This window comes from Rhinichthys klamathensis, unplaced genomic scaffold, assembly GCF_029890125.1.
Source record: "Rhinichthys klamathensis goyatoka isolate OS25496 unplaced genomic scaffold, OSU_Roscu_1.1 h1tg000192l_1, whole genome shotgun sequence".
In the NCBI taxonomy this organism is placed as follows: domain Eukaryota; kingdom Metazoa; phylum Chordata; class Actinopteri; order Cypriniformes; family Leuciscidae; genus Rhinichthys; species Rhinichthys klamathensis.
In genome coordinates, this window is record NW_026606718.1 from 4,100,367 (window position 1) to 4,119,249 (window position 18,883).

The 18,883-nt window shown below is 38.1% G+C and overlaps 1 protein-coding gene across 1 annotated transcript in view; it reads right to left on the reverse strand.

Annotated features, from left to right (window-relative positions):
* gbe1b (glucan (1,4-alpha-), branching enzyme 1b) overlaps positions 1-18,883 on the reverse strand; it is a 163,762-nt gene that overhangs the window by 128,740 nt on the left and 16,139 nt on the right. The window contains exons 2-3 of the mRNA XM_056262490.1: positions 3,760-3,929; positions 243-358 (exon numbers count right to left, since the gene is read on the reverse strand). Of these exons, the coding sequence (XP_056118465.1) occupies positions 243-358; positions 3,760-3,929 (286 nt within the window). The remainder of the gene's footprint in view (positions 1-242; positions 359-3,759; positions 3,930-18,883) is intronic.

Here is an 18,883-nt window from a genome sequence, read left to right on the forward strand (position 1 = left end):
TCTGTGTTTAAACCTCATGGGTGTGAAACACCAAATTGGAATGGCGTTATTAAAAACATATGCTGTTGAAGAGCTTCAAATGGCTTGAAAGTCACAGCTGTTCCTGTGGCTTTAACATTGACACGCCATCCATAAAAAGGGTGAATATTAAATCCATCTTGACAGTGCGTAAAGGCTTCATAATACCTCAGCGCCTCGTTCAGGCTAATGAAGTAAACAAACCAGATAATGTGTCTGCTCACCTTCAGCTTGGAGTTATGAGTGACAGCAGGTGTTTTGTCCTCTTTTGGGGGCATGTGCAGCTCCCATTTCCCAAACTCCTTTTTAGTGTAGGGATGCGAAAAATTATTCCAGTCATCTATTGAAAAGAAAGTTACAGTTAAAAACTTCCCCTGTTCGATATATTATCTAAACTATAGATTTTGACATTTTATGATGAAAAGGTGAGTTGTTCTAGTCTGTGCAAAACTTGCAAAAACAGTGTGATGCGTTTGGTAAGATGTTGCAAGTGATTTTTTAGTGTGTCGCTCTGATATTGCTAAGGTGAATCATTGCTAGGGAAAGGAAAAAAGACCAAAAAAGTTTGACTAATCAATTGGTTTGTCATTCTCATTGAGTTCTTGGGCCTCTAACTTAAAAATAACCATTGAAACGCCCCTCGACATGGGATTCTGTAAAGTTGGGCCATATTGATTCCAGTTAATTCTAACATCAGTGACTAGCCTAATTTGACACCATTTACAAAAGGGTGGCAACTAAGAGAGGGTCAAATTGGTTTTCATGGTGCAAACTGAGATGACTGTTCTTGTTGCAAACATGTCTAATAGCTAAAGTACAATTAAATGAATTTAACGATCTAGATAATCTAGTCAACTGCTGTTCATTTCATCGTCTGCCTGGTAAAAAGCATAGGTTTAAACGCTTATTCATTTCTTTATGCAGAAATTATAAGGTGGATAAATGTAAATGGTTTAACATTGAAAAAATACAATATAATTAACAATGAAAAAAAGATCACATGATTATATTTTATATAAGCTTTGTTTCTTTTCTTTACCTATCATTAATGTATACTGTCCATTTTGTGTTACATTTTCAGATATTTAATTCTTGTTTATTGAATTACTTTAGTGTCATGCATGTTAACCTGATAAAGTTTTGTCTTAGTGTGTATAACCCTGTGCATCATCAATAAACCGTATGAGAATTATGATTTATGGACAGGCCACTTATGATGAACTGATTCATCATGTGGCTTTCTATTTTACAACATGTATAATAATTTTACGGTAACAAGCAGATTTTGGTTTGGTACATTAACATTATGGGCCCTATTTTAACGATCTGAAACGCAAGTGTCAAAGCGCAAAGCGCAAGTAACTTTGTGGGCGGATCCCGGCGCTGTTGCTATTTTCCCGGCGGGATAAATGCCTCTTGCGCCTGGCGCAAATCTAAAAGGGGTTGGTCTGAAGTAGCTTCATTATTCATAGGTGTGGTTTGGGCGTAACGTGAAATAAACCAATCAGAGCGTCATCTCACATTCCCTTTAAGAGCAGGCGCGCTTGTTCTAAAGCGGATTCCTATTATAACGGCGGATTTGCCAGGCGCGCGCCAGGAGCGGTTCACAGCCGAGGAGAGCAACGTTCTCGTCAGGGCCGTAAAACACAGAGAAGTGACATTGGGGATGTAGAAACCCACCCAAATTAACTTCTGTTAAACAGGCGTATGATAATTTGGGTAAATGTGTAAGCTACATGTATGCTTTTATAATAAATTGCCTATCTATCTATCTATCTATCTATCTATCTATCTATCTATCTATCTATCTATCTATCTATCTATCTATCTATCTATCTATCTATCTATCTATCTATCTATCCATCTATCCATCTATCTATCTATCTATCTATCGTAATAATGTATGATTTGCAAAAATGAAAACTGCTGCTTAGATGAGAGAATCAAAGTGTATGCGCGTTGTGCACACGCTACATTGATTATGGCCAAGCATGCGCCCTTAAAATAGCATAATGAACAACGCGCAACGCGCCACTGACTTTAGACTATTTTTTTCTGGTCAGTGGCGCATTTGTTACATAGAACAGCAAAATAGCAAGAGGGAAAGTTTGCGCCGGAACACGCCTCCTTTTTGCGCTGAACCGCCCCGGGGAGCGCAAGTGTATTTCTTAGTTAACCGACGTGTGTCTGTGGAGGGAAAAGCCCGCTTTGCGTGGGTGCAAAATAGGAATGATACATGTGTCAGTGTACAAAGTCATTTGCGCCGAGTGCAAGATAGGGCCCAATATATCACTTTATAGGTTGGTAGCAACAGGTACCAATATGCCATACTGCAATATCTGAAACAATATGATATGATACTACTTTATTAATCTCCAAAGGGGAATGTCACTGTATTTTAGGGTGTGTTCACACTTTGCAGGTTTGGTTCGATTAAAACGAACCCTGATGTGATTGCTCTGGTAGTGCGGTTAATTTGAATGAAAATGTGTGAACACACCCCTAATAATTTTTCTGGCGATTTTCTGGCAACCATTTAACAGGTTATTTTTTTACAGTGAAATAGCACCCAAAAAAAAAAAACATGATCGAGTAATTATTCATGTCTGTTGCACAAGTTGCATGCCAAATTAAAAAAAAAGATATGGTTATATTAGGGTTAGGGGCTCTTTCAAACCCTAACCCTAGTATGAACAATAGTAATAGTGATGCATATCTATTTGTTGTCTAATTTATCGTATATTCTCAACAACAACTAACAATCATTTGTTTATTCACAAAAGCAATGCAAGTTCTGCCATATGATCAAAGACTACATAATTTGGCCTGCAGTCTGTAAAGTCTGGCTCATTACTTCTTTAAGAAAAAACTTGCACTTCCTAATGACTAGAAAAGACAAGCAAATGTCTTAAAATCCTTCATTCCTGCACTTTCTTGGTGAGAAATCATTATGCCAGACTTCTGACAACAAAAGATTTCAAAAGAAAGGCCCTTAGTGACTGACTGACTGCATTTGGTCTTGTAGGCAATTCAGATAACCTTGAAGGGATTTTTTCGTTTTGTCTTAACCTGAACACAATGTTCTTTCATCTAGTTTAAGATGAAAAAAATGATCCGTCAAACAGAACAAACAGTCAACTACAAATTGACACAAGGTATAGATGAATAGGCAGACTAACTCTTGTGTGATTTATGAATTCTGCAGTGGAACAAAAATATCAGTACGATAACAAAACTTTCTGAATTGTGACAATGCTGAAAAGTTTTTGGCAAAAGCTTATAAAATGCTCCAATATTTGCACAACACAAAACATGAAAATAAATAAAATATTTGACCTTATTTACATAAACCTGTGTTGCATTTCGAGCATAGTTAAATGTATTTTAAGTATAGTTAAGTTATATATATATATATATATAATTAAATTAATATTTTACCTTATTATTTACATACTATATAAAACTGAGCACTGCAATTTCAGCGTATAGTACCATATTAAATAGTTTAGCCTTTAAAATATTCATTATTGATATGCAGTCATATCATACACTTGTATATTATGTTTTAAATGGACTAAATATACAAAATCAGAAAATAAATAAAATATTTTACCTTATTTACACAAAACCATGTTGTAATTCAAGCCAGTACGATACAGCTTAATATTGTAAGCAATTAAAATAATCACTATTGATGTACAGAGTCATATACACGTGATTTTAGAATGAGAAAAGACGTACTGAAGTCTCCAGTGAGGAACAGAGCCTCGGCGGCCGGGGCCCACTCCTTAAAGAAGAGGCTGTTGTCTGGCATCCGCTGTACTCCGTAACTCCTATAGCTGCTTGTGAACTGATCAAAGCCACCTTCGGCCTCCTCAAGGAGTGCGAGCTGCTTCTCAAACAGCCCATACCTTCCAAAACAAAGCAGAGGAAAACTTCTTAACAAACACGGACAGAAAAAGACAGAGTCAATCTGCTATATCTCACACAAGTTCCACAACACCAAAACATTGACATGCTATAGTAAATATATCATACCATAAAGATGCTAGGGGCGAAATACAAAACAAGTATAACCCTAAAACACAAGAAAACTGACTAAAAGAAATGTGAAAGGCCGTTAACCAAATTATTTTGCATTCAAGAGTTTAAAACTTAAACTGAATTATTTAAAAAGTTAATATTTTATACTATTTTATACGCCTCCTATTGAACATCCCCTTTGCAGAAGAACCACATTTACCCTCAGGATCGCCTTTGAAATCTCAAAGTTGAGTTTGCATTTGAAAACAGTCGCCCACTCATGTATATTGATGGAGAATGCCATTGACCTGGCATCTTTGACACACTACATTACATCACCCGGAGACACTAAACACCTAGGCACGCATCCTGTTCTTTGACTTCACTTCTGTTTTCCACCTTCTTAAACAGAAATATGGGCATCAAGCCAGCCGAAAGCTGCTGCCTGTTCGATTTTTTACAATGCAGATGAAGTTCACCTCCCACCTTCTGGCCATCAACAAAGGTGTACCACAAGGCTCTGTACTCCCCCCACCTCACTTTTTCTTGTTCACAAATATGCTAGCTTCACATGAATGCAAAGAAGCACCGGCTGTATGATGGTACAATAGTATATACATCTAATGGTACAAATGTGCCAATTTTGCAATCCATCCAATTTACTATTTGAGGAAGTTGCTTTTGCACTGGTGCCAAACTTATCAATTTATTATGTAATAGAAATCTTTAGATTTGCATCCATAAAGTAGGCTATAATCTAATGATCTATAGTACTTTCCATTTGTAAAGCATTGTGGTTAATTTGGGTTACTAAAAATGGGCATTGCCACATGAATATTTAATAAATAAAACAGATTTTGTTCAATTCCTCATCTAAAATAACTATTTTATGCATGTATAGACACACTACCGCTTTTTGTATTTATTTTTATTTAGCAAGGATGCATTAAATTGGTCAAAAGTGACAGAAAAGACATTCATAATGAAGCAAAAGATTTGGATTTTAAATAAATGCTGTTCTTTCAAAATTTCTATTAATCAAAGAATTCTGAATATCACGGTTTCCACAAAAATATTAAGCAGCACAACTGTTTTTAACATTGATAAAAAAATAAAACATCTTGAGCAGTAAATCAGCATATTACAATGAGTTCTCAAGGATTGTGTGACACTGAAGACTGGAGGAATGATGCTGAAAATTCAGCGTTGCATCACAAGAATAAATTACATTTTAAAATATATTAAAAAAGAAAATAGTTACCGTATTTTAATTTGTAAAAACATTTCACAATATTATTGTTTTACTGTATGTTTGATAATATAAATGCATCTTTGGTGAGCTTGGTGATACTTCTTCAAAAATGGTATCGACCGCAAACCTTTGAACGAGGTAGTGTATGGATACTGTGATATAAAATTAAATTGCTCATACTGTGTTCAAAGATTAGTCTAACTCTTCAGCACAGCCCCTGAAAATAAAGCACAATATCAGCTAGAAGGGTATAAATCAATCAGCCTATGTGCTAACAATAACTAATAAAAGAGGGGGTTTTTTTTAATCAAAAAAGTAAACTTTTTCTTTAATCCCAGACCTCAAACTCTCTAGCCAACAAATTGCAATAACAGGCAACTTACAATTCCTATCTGTTGCTCTTTAAAATTTCAAATAAACACAGACCATCTAATCAGAAAGACACATTAGACATGATCTTCCTCAGACAAATCAAGGAAGTTTAGTTTGGGGTCAGTCAACACCTCCTTGTTCAATTCTGCACAGCTATTACATTGGGAAAGCTACAGAGTGTGTGTGTGTGTGTGTGTGTGTGTGTGTGTGTGTGTGTGTGTGTGTGTGTGTGTGTGTGTGTGTGTGTGTGTGTGTGTGTGTGTGTGTGTGTGTGTGTGTGTGTGTGTGTGTGTGTGTGTGTGTGTGTGTGTGTGTGTGTGTGTGTGTGTGTGTGTGTGTGTGTGATAGAACACAATGATAGACACATTGTTGAGATATACCAACTGCTGTAAAGCTGCCCTCTTCCACAACTACTTCATTAAAAACAAATGATTGCAAAGTATCATGAAAATAATCATTATTAAATCATGTCACAATGCAGCAAAAATACAGGCTTATTTTTTATTCATTTATTTTACTTTTAATTTTGTGGTGAAATGTGAAATGTATTTGTAAGATTTAACTGTTCAATCTATATTTTGTATATAGAAAAGCTAAACAACCATTATATTCTATTGAGTAAAAGGGCACTTCATTAGTATGTGAAACCATGAGCTGAAAACAGCTGCCCATTCAACAGCACAAAGGCAAAAGTCTGCCTTACTAATCATCATTTAACGTATTTCAGAGCTTAAAAGAAACACGCTCATGAGTTTTTACTCAAGTTTATTTCCGTACAACCAATATTTCTGTTCCACAGCTCTACATTAAAAGTGACTTAACATCTGCTTTTGAAACGTAGATGCTCTCAACACATTGGAGAACACCTTATGGCAAATTCTCATTCTTCAAAACAATCAATAGCATTTAAGATCCCCTTTGCCACCTGCTGCTTATTAGATTCCCTGGTTGGATGAAGTCGCTACAAGATTTAAATGCAGAACCTAAACAGCTAAGCTCTCAACGGTCTGTCTAATGCCTACGGCATTCACACACAGGATGATTTTCTGCGATAAAACAACTGGAAGTCATTCGTTTTCAATGAGAGTTGCCGATTTTACAGCATGAGCAACATTTATGCAAGAAACTTTCTGCAAATGAGCGCCAACTTTTTGATAAATATATATTTCTGATATACATTTAATATATAAAAAACTATTTTTGAAGAAAAAAAATAGGACTATGCCTATTTGTAATGGCAAAATCCTTTATGGGCTGAACGATTTAGGAAATGCTTTACTGTAACAAAAATATTATTGGTTTACATTTTTACAAAAATATTATTTAAGTCTTTCTTTCTACTTCAAAATTTTCATTCAGTTACTTTCTGTTTGTAACCATTTCAAAAATCTACAAGCAATTTCTGAGTGAAAGTTGTAAGTCCTGCACCAAATTTTTGGAAAAAGTTTTTTTTTTTTTTTTATTAATTTCTCTACTTGCTAGAGATGTTGATGGAGAAAAAGAAGAAACAAGTTCTTGGATGATGCCCGAGGATGAAGAGGGCAAGCTGTTCCAGTCTGCATAGCCAAAATCTGTCAGCATCTTCACTGTAAACTTTAAACCTGATGAGCGGACAGGCCTGGCATGGTCCGACAGAACCCTTTGGGCTTGTTCATTTAGGTCTCAAACACCTTCAAAACAAATGTCAGATGACCGTTTTTGATTTTCTGAATTAATTTTGAATACATTTTGATGTTGCTTAAAACGTGGTCTCTGAATGAATGGACCCCAGGCTCACTTGTGGTATATTTTTCCCCTAGGAATGTGATAAACTATATATTCATTGGCTCTTGCTTGAGGCTGGTTGTTTGGGAAGAGGTGTGAAATATATATAAAAAATATACATTGTTGCCAATGGACAGGCAGTTTTCACATGGAAGATGACAAATTGTTAGGGTGCAACGATAAGTGCTGTGCAACTGACAGATTTTAATAAACAGACTAAATAAATACAATTTAAAATAACACAAAACTATCCTAGTCCTTTAAAAAAAAACATTGACCTAAAAATGATTTATTATGAGAAGATTATTTCTCACAGCAGTTCATTTTAAGTCTAACAGTAAATGTCTCTAAATGTATTGTGTAAGTTAAGTTTGTGGATTCACATAAAGCAAAGCTTCTGTAGTAGTGAGGCTAAAAAAAGGACAAATTCAGAGACACATCAGACCAAGAGAGGGTTTCACTGTGCTGTCAGTCTAACTGTTACTAAGTACACTAAAGCGGAGCACGCTGTCGGCATGCTAAAAGCCACTCTGAAAACTCTCTCAAATGTGTCCTCTGTAGATCACAGCCACTAGAAATCACACAATGAACAGATGTATAACAAAATGAATCACAAACTAACTAAAAATATACACTAAATGTTGTAGAAGAAAATGGCACAAGTCAACTCTTCAGAAACACTGATGATGAATTTGTCATTTGACAAACTTGTAACAAAAATGTTTGATTTGTTTGCATACCTACAGTAGTGCATTAGGCATCACTTATTAAAGGTGAACTAAGTAACTATTTTACCTTAACCGAACAGCTTTGGAGTCATTGTAATGTTTATATTACTGATTTCGTGTTGAATGGTGGTCGTCTCACACCCCCCTGGTGCCTGTGAGCCGCAAAACCACCCTTGCAACTTTGGCCGGCGAGGCGCCGGCCTCAGTATTAGGAAGTATCATGTGATATCAGGTCTCGCGAGGTAACGAATTGCTTTACGGCAAAAAACAGATCTGATAAAATTCTGATAAAATGAGCATCAAACAGAAATAACCCGGCGCCGTATACATGTGGTGTTGGGCGCGCGCAGCTCTTAAAGGGGCCATACCTTATTTCCACTCGTTACAGCTTCCATCCTACTGAACAGGTACCGGTGTACAGGGGGAGGGGATCCAGCCGTGAGTGCGAGCCATCTCTGCGTGAGTGCTATTCACGACAGTGCAAGTACTCCACAGCGACTCTAGGGGTCGCTGTTTGACAAAAACGGAATTCCTACTTAGTGCTGCTTTAATCTAGATTAATGTTAATTCAAAAATCTACTATTGTTCATTGTGAGTACATGATCAAAAGTTTGCGGTCAGTACCATTTTTGAATATATTAAAGGGGTCATATAATGGTACATGCACTTTTACAAGTTGATTGTACTGAAATGTGTGTTGGCAGTGCCTGTACACAACCATCATAAAATGATAAAAATCCATCCAGTGTTTTTGTTTTAATCTCCTTATATGTTTTCCCCTGCCTCAAATTGAGCCGTTCGACCGTGTGACGTCACACGGTCGGACGCCCCTCCCGCGATTGTTGATTGACAGCCGGGTTTCAACACAGACCCGCCCTTGCTCGTGAGCCAGCTGTCAATCATAGTCTGCGCGGACCGGCGCGGTCATTGTTGATATGCTGGAGCACTGTCTATGAGCAGAATGGCGTCTAAGCGATTGTGGTGTTCTGTTCTTGGGTGTAATAACGAACACAGCAGTCATTTTAATGTTCCTAAATCCGAACCGCTGAAGACGCAGTGGCTGATTTTGTTTTCGAAGGGAATATTCCCCACGAGCAACGTCAATGCTTTCATATTTGCGCGAATCATTTCACACACCAGACTGCTTATAAACGAGGAGGGTCAGTATAAAGCTGGTTTTGCTAAGAAGCTGCTTCTGGACCAGTACCAACTATTCGTGTTCCTGCTGAACCTCCAAAATAACTGAAGTGAGTGTAACGTTTTATTAATCTTTAATATTTATATTAATCTTTGCAAATCGCTAGATGCACGCTTCACAATGAATGCGTCTAAGGTTTACACTCAGGGTACATTACGGCATGTTTTCTATGTACGACGTTCTCAATATAATTCATAATCCCACGTCTATAATGAACAACGCGTTATGGTTATTGTGTTACAAACGGTGTACGCACAGAACAGAGAGGCGGGGTGAGCAAAGCTCATTATCATTTAAAGTCATATGCACTGAAACGGCGTGCTGAAAACAGAGCTGTTTTTGACCAGGTAAAATAAGTGTTTTCTTACAACACTAATGAGAATTTTAAGAAATTCTCAGTAAATGAAGCAAAAGAAGCAGTAAATGCATTTACAATTTACATTTACAATTTTATTTTTATTAAAGACTTATATTTCAAATAAATGCTGTTTTCTTTATTTCTTTTCATCAAAGAATCCGGAAAAAAAATGTATGACGGTTTAAACAACAATATTAGGCTAAATATATTAAAATAGAAGATTCTTCACAATATTACTGTATTTTTGATCAAATAAATGCAGCCTTGGTGAGCATAAGAGACTTCTTTCAAAAACATGTACGAATAAAATGTGCGTCGATGTATAATTAACATTAATAACCAAGATAAATACATGCGGTGTAGGCCTACTTCATAACACCTCACAGATTCACTAAAGTTAACAAAGTAAGCCTTCATCTAGTAGTAGCCTTTATTGTCATTGGTCACAAGTACCAACGAAATTAGCCATCAACCTGTCCATACAAAAAATACATACAATATGACAAGGGGGTAGACAGGACAGGAAGACAGAGCATTTAGGAAGAAAATACAGCATAACATGAGGAGAGGTGAGGAGAAAAAAAGGCAACCCCCAGACTATGCTCCTGTGAGGAGTACAGTTTGGGAACAGTAAAAAACACCTCAGCAACATTTGCACATAATCAGTACACTCTACAAACATGAACACACAAGACTTGCAACAGGGGAGGGGAGTGGGGGATGGAGGTAACCCAGCTCAGACAGGTATCCGTCCGGTCCTGCAGCCATTCTCGGCGCTGGTCACAGACCCGCCTGTCAGACTGGTGGTACTAAAGTGGATCTAAAGCTGTATACCGTCAAACTTGGCTGTTCGTCAATGAATTCATTGTCATTTGAGATCATAGCGAGGCCGTTTAATCTCTGGCATTTGGTTTTAAAGTTAAGCCTTTTCAAAGTTTCTCTCATGGACCACTTTAACATGCACAGAAATATTATGATATGAATACAAATGTGCTCATATTCGGTCAGTGTCAAACTCATATTTTTGGAGTGGAGACTGACTTTTTTTTCTTTTCAAGCATTAAAAGAAATTAACATAAATCAATGCACAGATGGACAGCACTGTAACAGTGTCACATTTAAAAAGGTTACTGGCCTACTAATCCATCCTTCATCCCTGTCTGCCATTATTATGAATGAGAATGGATGATTTGATACTAAAATTCAGCATAATCCGGCCACTTAATTTGGTATACACGTTTAACTGCTCGCTCATGCGAATAATCAGTCATTCACATGGCAGCAACTCACATGGGTGCATTTAGGCATGTAAGCATGGTCAAGACGATCTGCTGAAGTTCAAACTGAGCATCATAATGGGGAAGAAAGATTTAAGTGACTTTAAACATGGCATGGTTGTTTATGCCAGACTGGTGACAGACTCTACTAGGATTTAGGTTTATCATCTAGGTTTACAGAGAATGGTCAGAAAAAGAGTAAATATCCAGTGAGTGGGAGTTCTGTGGCAAAAATGCCTTGATGCCAGAGGTCAGAGGAGAATGACCAGACTGGTTCGGGCTGATAGAAAGGAAACAGTAACTCAAATAATCACTCGTTTCAACCGAGGTCTTCAGAAGAGCACCTCTGAACACGTTGAACATTGAAGCAGATGGGCTACAGCAGCAGAAGACCACACTGGTCTCACAGGTGTCACTCCTGTCAGCTAAGAACAGGAAAATGAGGCTACAATTTGCACAGGCTCACCAAAATTGGACAATGGAAGATTGGAAAAACATGACCTGGTCTGACGAGTCTCGATTTCTGCTGCGACATTCGGATGGTAGGGTCAGAATTTGTCAAACAACATGAAAGCATAAATCTATCCAGCCTTGTATCAATGGTTCATGCTGCTGGCTGTGGTGTAATGGTGTGGGGGTATTTTCTTGCCACACTTTGGGCCCCTACTAGCTGAGCATCATTTCAAAGCCACAGCCTACCTGAGTATTGTTACTGACCATGTCCTTCCCTTTATGACCACAATGTACCCATCTTCAGATGGCTACTTACAGCAGGATAACACGCCATGTCACAAAGCACAAAGAATATGACAGGAGTTCTCTATACTCAAATGGCTTCCACAGTCATCAGATCTCATTCCAGTAGAGCACCTTTGGGATGTGGTGGAACCCATCGCATCATGGGTGTGCAGCCGACAAATCTGCGACAAATGTGTGATGCTATCATGTCAATATGGATCAAAATCTCTGAGGAATATTTTCAGCACCTTCTTGAATCTATTCCTCGAAGAATTAAGGCAGTTCTCATGCTCTCATGTTAAGAGCAAACCGCAGACAATAGTGTGAAAAGAATGTGCACATTGTAGTTTATTCAAAGGGTTACTTAAATTAATATTACAATAACTCTACAGTTAGCTTTACATCCTTTAATGTGCCCATATTATACTATTTTAAATGTTCCTAATTTTGTTTTGAAGGTCTCCTACTACAACAGGTTTACATGCATCCAAAAAAAAACACTTTCATTTTCTAATAATATAATATCACCTCTTTTCTCACAGCGTCTGAATTGGTTTGATAAAGGATATGGTCTCTCTAAACCCAACCTTACCGAGAGCCTACTCTACTCTGATTGGTCAGATGCCCCAGTCTGTATTGATTGGTCTACCGCTTACACATATCTGAATTTCAGTTCCGGTTCTTCCTCAGCACTTGATACGAACAGTAAAGATTGGACGCCGGTTTAACCGTATCAATTTCAGTCTTTGGAAGTGCAAAGTGGATTTGCTTTTGCTTTAGCGTAGAAAACTGTGTCTTCTCGACATGTCGACAACCTGAACCAAACTCTTCCAGGCCTCAGCTAAAATAAAAAAGTGTTTGAGGGTCAAAGTAGACGTTGTTCACAGGCAGCCAATGAAGACCACAGGCTGGCATTAAGCAGATATTACAAACCTACGTAGTTTCCTGCTTGAAGTAAGACTGGAATTACTGACGACTCGTTTCAGATTCAAAATCGGTTCTTTCTTTCGGGACTCAGGAGACAATAACTCCATTTACCATGCACTTTGTAAAAGGTCTGCAAATTTTCAAAGATCAATCACAAACAGTTATATTACACACTAAATGAAAGGAAATATCCCCCAAAAAAAGAATAATACGGTTACTTTAAATCATACTGCACTTCACGTTTGGACAGCAACATTTCTTCTCCTCATCTCTGATGACACGCTTACTAGCGCAAGGGCGGGAGAACCTGTCACTCACATGAGATCGACCAATAGCTAATCACAACCATCAAACCATCCAATCAATTCCCCATGAACAAAATCAAGTGTGCCCTACATTTTTCCTTGTTCGAGAAGCCGTTTTACTCAAATATGTCACAATAGGGAAGAAAAGACTAATTGCAACTTCTGTTTCATGCCGACAATAAGAGGGATTGAATTCTGCAAGGCAATCAAATCTTGTGACAACGACCTGAGCGGGGTAAATGAGAACACCAACTTACATGGCCCCTGAAAAGTGATGTTTTTTCCTCTAAAAGGTGTTTTACACTGAATCTGTTCGCCTATTCATTTCAACTTCAGTGTATTTGGGACAACCAAAAGGCAAGCACGAAAGCAAGAACCTGATAGCTATATGCAAGAAAATTAATCCGACCCCCTCCGAGTCCATGCCGACTGTCAAACTTCAGCTGCTCTGTTATTATGAGAGTCACTGCCATTACAAGAAATCAGTGTTTGAGGAGCGGAGGGAGGGTTGGCCTACTGCCGCACCATAAGGTAGTGATATTCTCCGCATGTCCGCAGGCTTGTGTCCCAGATGATTAGAGTCTAGAGGAGAGATCAGAAACTGCATCTCAATCAGACAGTCAAGGTGACTTCATAGGAAGCTGATTTCCAACACGGTCATTACCAGTACCTGAACGTCAGTGAAATCAGAACTTCAGCACACCTGCTTATTAGTAATAATGAGTGCAAATTACAAGACTATAGATGTCCTTTCTAAAGCTGGGTGTCTGCTGTGTGGTTTTTATCTGTCCTTTAAGTTTGTTGCTTGTCGCGTTGTACGATATGAGCCGGGTGAGATCTTGCGTTAAAGCCAAGGCAGATTGATGGCGTTGACTGGACGGTCAATCGTGCCATGTTCTAATATTGCCAACATTGAAATCGTACCACACAAACCCAGCAAGCACTTACAGAAAAATGCTGGCAATGTTTTGCCTGGCACAGAAAATGAAACAAAAGTTTGGAGACAGTTGGCTGGGAAAAAGAGGGAATCGGTAGAAATGGCCCGTCGTAGGAGCAGACACATTTTAGGACCACAACCTAAAATTTCTGACACTGTCAGAAGTTCGTCAGAGGCTACAACTCATCTCAAAGGCAATTATTTGGCAGTCAATGAGCATGCCATGCTAAGTGATCAAAGTGTGCCCTACAACATAAAATCTGTTACAATTCCCAAAGGTTTGTCTCAGATGACAAAATCATGTCCAAAATCTAAGTGTGCGCCAGTATAAAAACAAATTAATAAGTATGCAGCAGAGAGTAATTTACAGAAGACTGTTCAGCTTTAAAAGACATCTAGTGCCATGAACAGCCTAAAAAAGTTAGTTGTATAATTACCTCGTAATTGTAAAGAATTATTTTCGTCAAAAACTTGATAAACTTTATCATTCAACTCAAATGATGTTCTATTTATAATACAGCCAGCCGTTACTTTTAAATAACAACACTCAAAGAATGAGAGCTTTTTAGTATGTTTACTTGTAATCAAATTAAGTACATGATATGCTGATTAATTCATCAAATAGATGAACGTATCCTGATGTCACACAACAAACACCAGTGCTTGTGGTTTCTTTAAAGCAGCTTTTGTTTAGAAAGTGAAATGTATTGACACTAGCCCCATGTTGCAGCAATCAGCTCTAGATTAAGTGCCTTGTTCAAGGACTTAACCCAATAGTAGGCCTGTATCCCAGAGATCCAAGTATCCAAGATTTGGATTCGAACCAAGATCATTCTGGTTAACCACCTTGAAGCCTTGACACATTGTGCCAATATCGTGCAGGCTACAGAATGTGACCCATTGACCTTCCCACTGTCCCCACAGTTTGTTTACTTAGTTTCAACTGTTTTTCTCAAAGATGTACAGTTGGCTGAGTAACTGTCAGAGAGAGACTGCTGGGAAATATCAGTCCCAGATGGAGACCAAATCCGACTGCATTTCATGCTCTTTCTGAATCAGCTGAGAGAATGCAACGAGACACAGTCTAGAGAACAGAATGCTGGGTTTTCCCAGCAGTCTTTGTGAAACTGTGTCAAAAGAAAGTTTGAGGTTACATGAAAGTACTTTTAGAGAAATTAAAAAGTAGATGACAAAATATACAAGAACAACATAGGAATAGTTTAAGTGTAACCATATTTATCAGATATCACATTACAATATAAACAGTACCAGCAAGTAAGGAGGGAAGGAAGGAAGGAAGGGAGGAGGGAGGGAATGAAGGAAGGAAGGAAGGAAGGAAGGAAGGAAGGAAGGAAGGAAGGAAGGAAGGAAGGAAGGAAGGGAGGGAGGAAGGGAGGAAGGGAGGAAGGGAGGGAGGAAGGGAGGAAGGGAGGAAGGGAGGGAGGAAGGAAGGAAGGAAGGAAGGAAGGAAGGAAGGAAGGAAGGAAGGAAGGAAGGAAGGAAGGAAGGAAGGAAGGAAGGAAGGAAGGAAGGAAGGAAGGAAGGAAGATCGCGATCGATCGATCGATTGATTGAATGGCAAAAAAAAGAAATTATTTTTGCATAAAGAAAATGAATGTATGTTTTAGAGACATTAAAAACAGATGACAAAATATACAAGAACAACAAGAATAGTTTAAGTGTAACCACATTTATCAGATATCACATTACAATATAAACAGTACCAGCTAGTAAGGAGGGAAGAAAGGAAGGAAGGAAGGAAGGAAGGAAGGAAGGAAGGAAGGAAGGAAGGAAGGAAGGAAGGAAGGAAGGAAGGAAGGAAGGAAGGAAGGAAGGAAGGAAGGAAGGAAGGAAGGAAGGAAGGAAGGAAGGAAGGAAGGAAGGAAGGAAGGGAAGGAAGGAAGGAAGGAAGGAAGGAATGAAGGAAGGAAGGAAGGAATGAAGGAAGGAAGGAAGGAAGGAAGGAAGATCGCAATCGATCGATCGATTGATTGAATGGCATAAAAAAGAAATTATTTTTGCATAAAGAAAATGAATGTATGTTTTAGAGACATTAAAAAAACAGATGACAAAATATACAAGAACAACAAGAATAGTTTAAGTGTAACCATTTTCACCAGATATCACATTACAATGTATACTTTTTCACTTAAAATAATATTTTAATTTGATACTTATTTATATATTCTTCATTTTTATAATATAATATAATATATTCTTTTTTTCTTTTTTTTTTGCCTTTTGGTAAAAATAGCATCATTGTCTTCATGAAAAATGTTATTTAAGATATATTCTTGAATCTTTTCTCAGCTTTCATGAGACTTCCATTAAAGGTTCTCTAAGCGATCCTGGGTGACGTCACTTCTTGTTGACGTTCGAACTATTGTCAAACAAAACGGAGGCTAGCTAGACCCTCCCTCCTCCTCATCCGCACACTAACCCCCCAAACCACACCCCCAAACCCTTCTTGTCGGTCATTGGCTGGAACAGTTTGTTATGTTTTGGGGAGCGGGTCGCTGCAGTTTGTTTTTGGTGCTGTTTGTGAAGCATGGGCTGTCTACAGAGATCGCGTTTCTTTACAGTGTGTTCAGGGGACAGGCAGCCAGCGGATAGTGAGGAGATGTTTGCTGTATGTGACAAAAAATGTTTTGGCCTAAAAAACACATGACATCGCTTAGAGCACCTTTAATGTAGAACTTCACAGAAAGCTAGACCTCCAGGTGCACTGGTGGTCTAACATCACCATTCTCTACACTCACAGTGGAACACCTGACTGATATTATTATTTTGGGAATAACGGTGTGCCAAGGTTGCCGTTTACACACATGCGAGACCTTGGTGTTACTGCGGGCCTGTCCCAAATGCCACCCTAAGCCCTTGCGGCTGTCCTTTGAGTTCACACTTTGGTGATGCCGCATAGACTGTCGGGTAATAGCTCACTGTGAATTGCACTGAGGTTCCATAGCAGCCACAAGGGAACGCTCATGAGCACCCTTCTGAAACCTAAAAATGGAAAATGGGAGATCTCAGACACAATTTACAGACATGCACCAGTCAATGCATGTCCTCAAGTATACTCACTTAATAGGGCCCTATGATTTTCAGAATTTACAGTGGAATGTGGAATGTCACAGAATAGGGCAATAGGATGAATAAATCAAAACTAGGGCTGCACCATTAGGCAAATTGTGAATTGTACTACTCTGTGAATATTAAACGGCAAAAAGACTGCTTTTTAAATAAGAAGTCTGCATGTCTCAGGTGGGTCTACTATACCTACTCAACCATGTAAGACGCTCATGATACTGATAGATTCTCAAAAACACTGTATCGATATTTATTTATTTACATCAAGATTCATGTCAGTTGCTTTGTGTTCGGTTTAAACTCGACCGCTAGATGGCAGCGCTATCTCAGAACGTAAACTGTGACGCGGAGAAGTGCAAGAGTGCAGCGCTAGCATTAGCATACCCAACTCACCAGACTAGAATTATATAGAATTATACCAGCTCCCGCCACGGAGCTGAACACCTGCAAGCACTTTAATTTTTGTGCAATCTATGCAAAAATACATGCAAATAACTGTATAAATATAAATGCAAATGCAGATCCCACTGTTTTGATTAATTTTTTTTTTGCTTAGGTTTTATGCATATGGTGGTGGGTTCTTTATGACAGTTTTTTAATTTTATTAGATCTTCCTAAAAAAACTATCGCAATCTGTCGCCTTTCTTACAGAATTGCAATCGTATCATAACCCCTGTATTGTGATACATATCGTATCACCAGATTCTACTTCCTCATCCATTCATGGTATTCATGGTTTTCATTTAGCAGTTGTTAGCTACTCCTGTCTGTCTTATGTTAATAACATTCGCTTTATTACACTTTTCTCGAGTTGATGATACAGTTAGAGGCTCTACAAGTTAACAATATATTCTGACAAATCCCACAGATTGGTCAGAAGACAAACTGCCAATTAATATAATTTTTATGTATTGCAGTTTTTTTTGTCAAGGTGTGTCCTTGGCTGGTGGCCCATAATTTGGGAAGGAATCATCTGACACTTTCACTCACCTTAACACTGTGGTGAAAATCAAGCTTTTAATGTTGTTTATATGTATATGAGGTGTTTTTAACCCTCTGGGGTCGGCAATCACGCCGGCGTGATCTGCTCGCTTTTTTCCTTATCAGTGCAAAAGAGACTCAAAATACTCTGTTGATTTTGATCGTACATACAAGTGTTATACATCAATCGATCCTATTAAGTGTCTATTTTTTTGTGGATACTCACAATAAAAACAAAGTGATGTGCTTTTCGCCAAATAAAGAAAAACAAACATGATGCGAGTTCTGCGTTCTCTCTGCAGTGTTTCCCCTACCATTGTTTTAGGGGGGCGGCCCGCCCCTAAAATGCTAAAATGCCTAAAATGCTGACGAAATCCAGTCATAAAAAAGGAATTTAATGTATAACGCGGAATTTCACGGAATTTGTAAATTTGAGGAAAAAATAGAAAGCAGTTCAGTACACTTGAAATCAAATCGCGATGTAGACTAGTGTGTGGGAATATTAAAACACAAAGACTATTTAAATACGAATCCTGCATGTTCTGTGTGAATGAATGGTGCAGCCAACGCGCAGTTTCATTTACCACACACACACACACACACACACACACACACACACACACACACACACTGAAGCACGTGTATCATTTCACAACTTTATTTGAGAAAAACTATCATCATGACATAAACACACAGAAACTCAAAAGGTCTTCATGGCAACCCGTCAAAATAAAAGTTCGGTTTAACTTGACAGAAATATTTTACTGTTGTAGCCTACATTAGAATTTAGATATGTCCCAATGTAATAATACACTAATCCAAATGAATTATCTTCAAAACTGAAATTAAGGGATAATCCATGTTTTAATTTTAACAGTAAAGCTCATTGTGCAGCAAGTTATTTGACAAAAAGTTTAT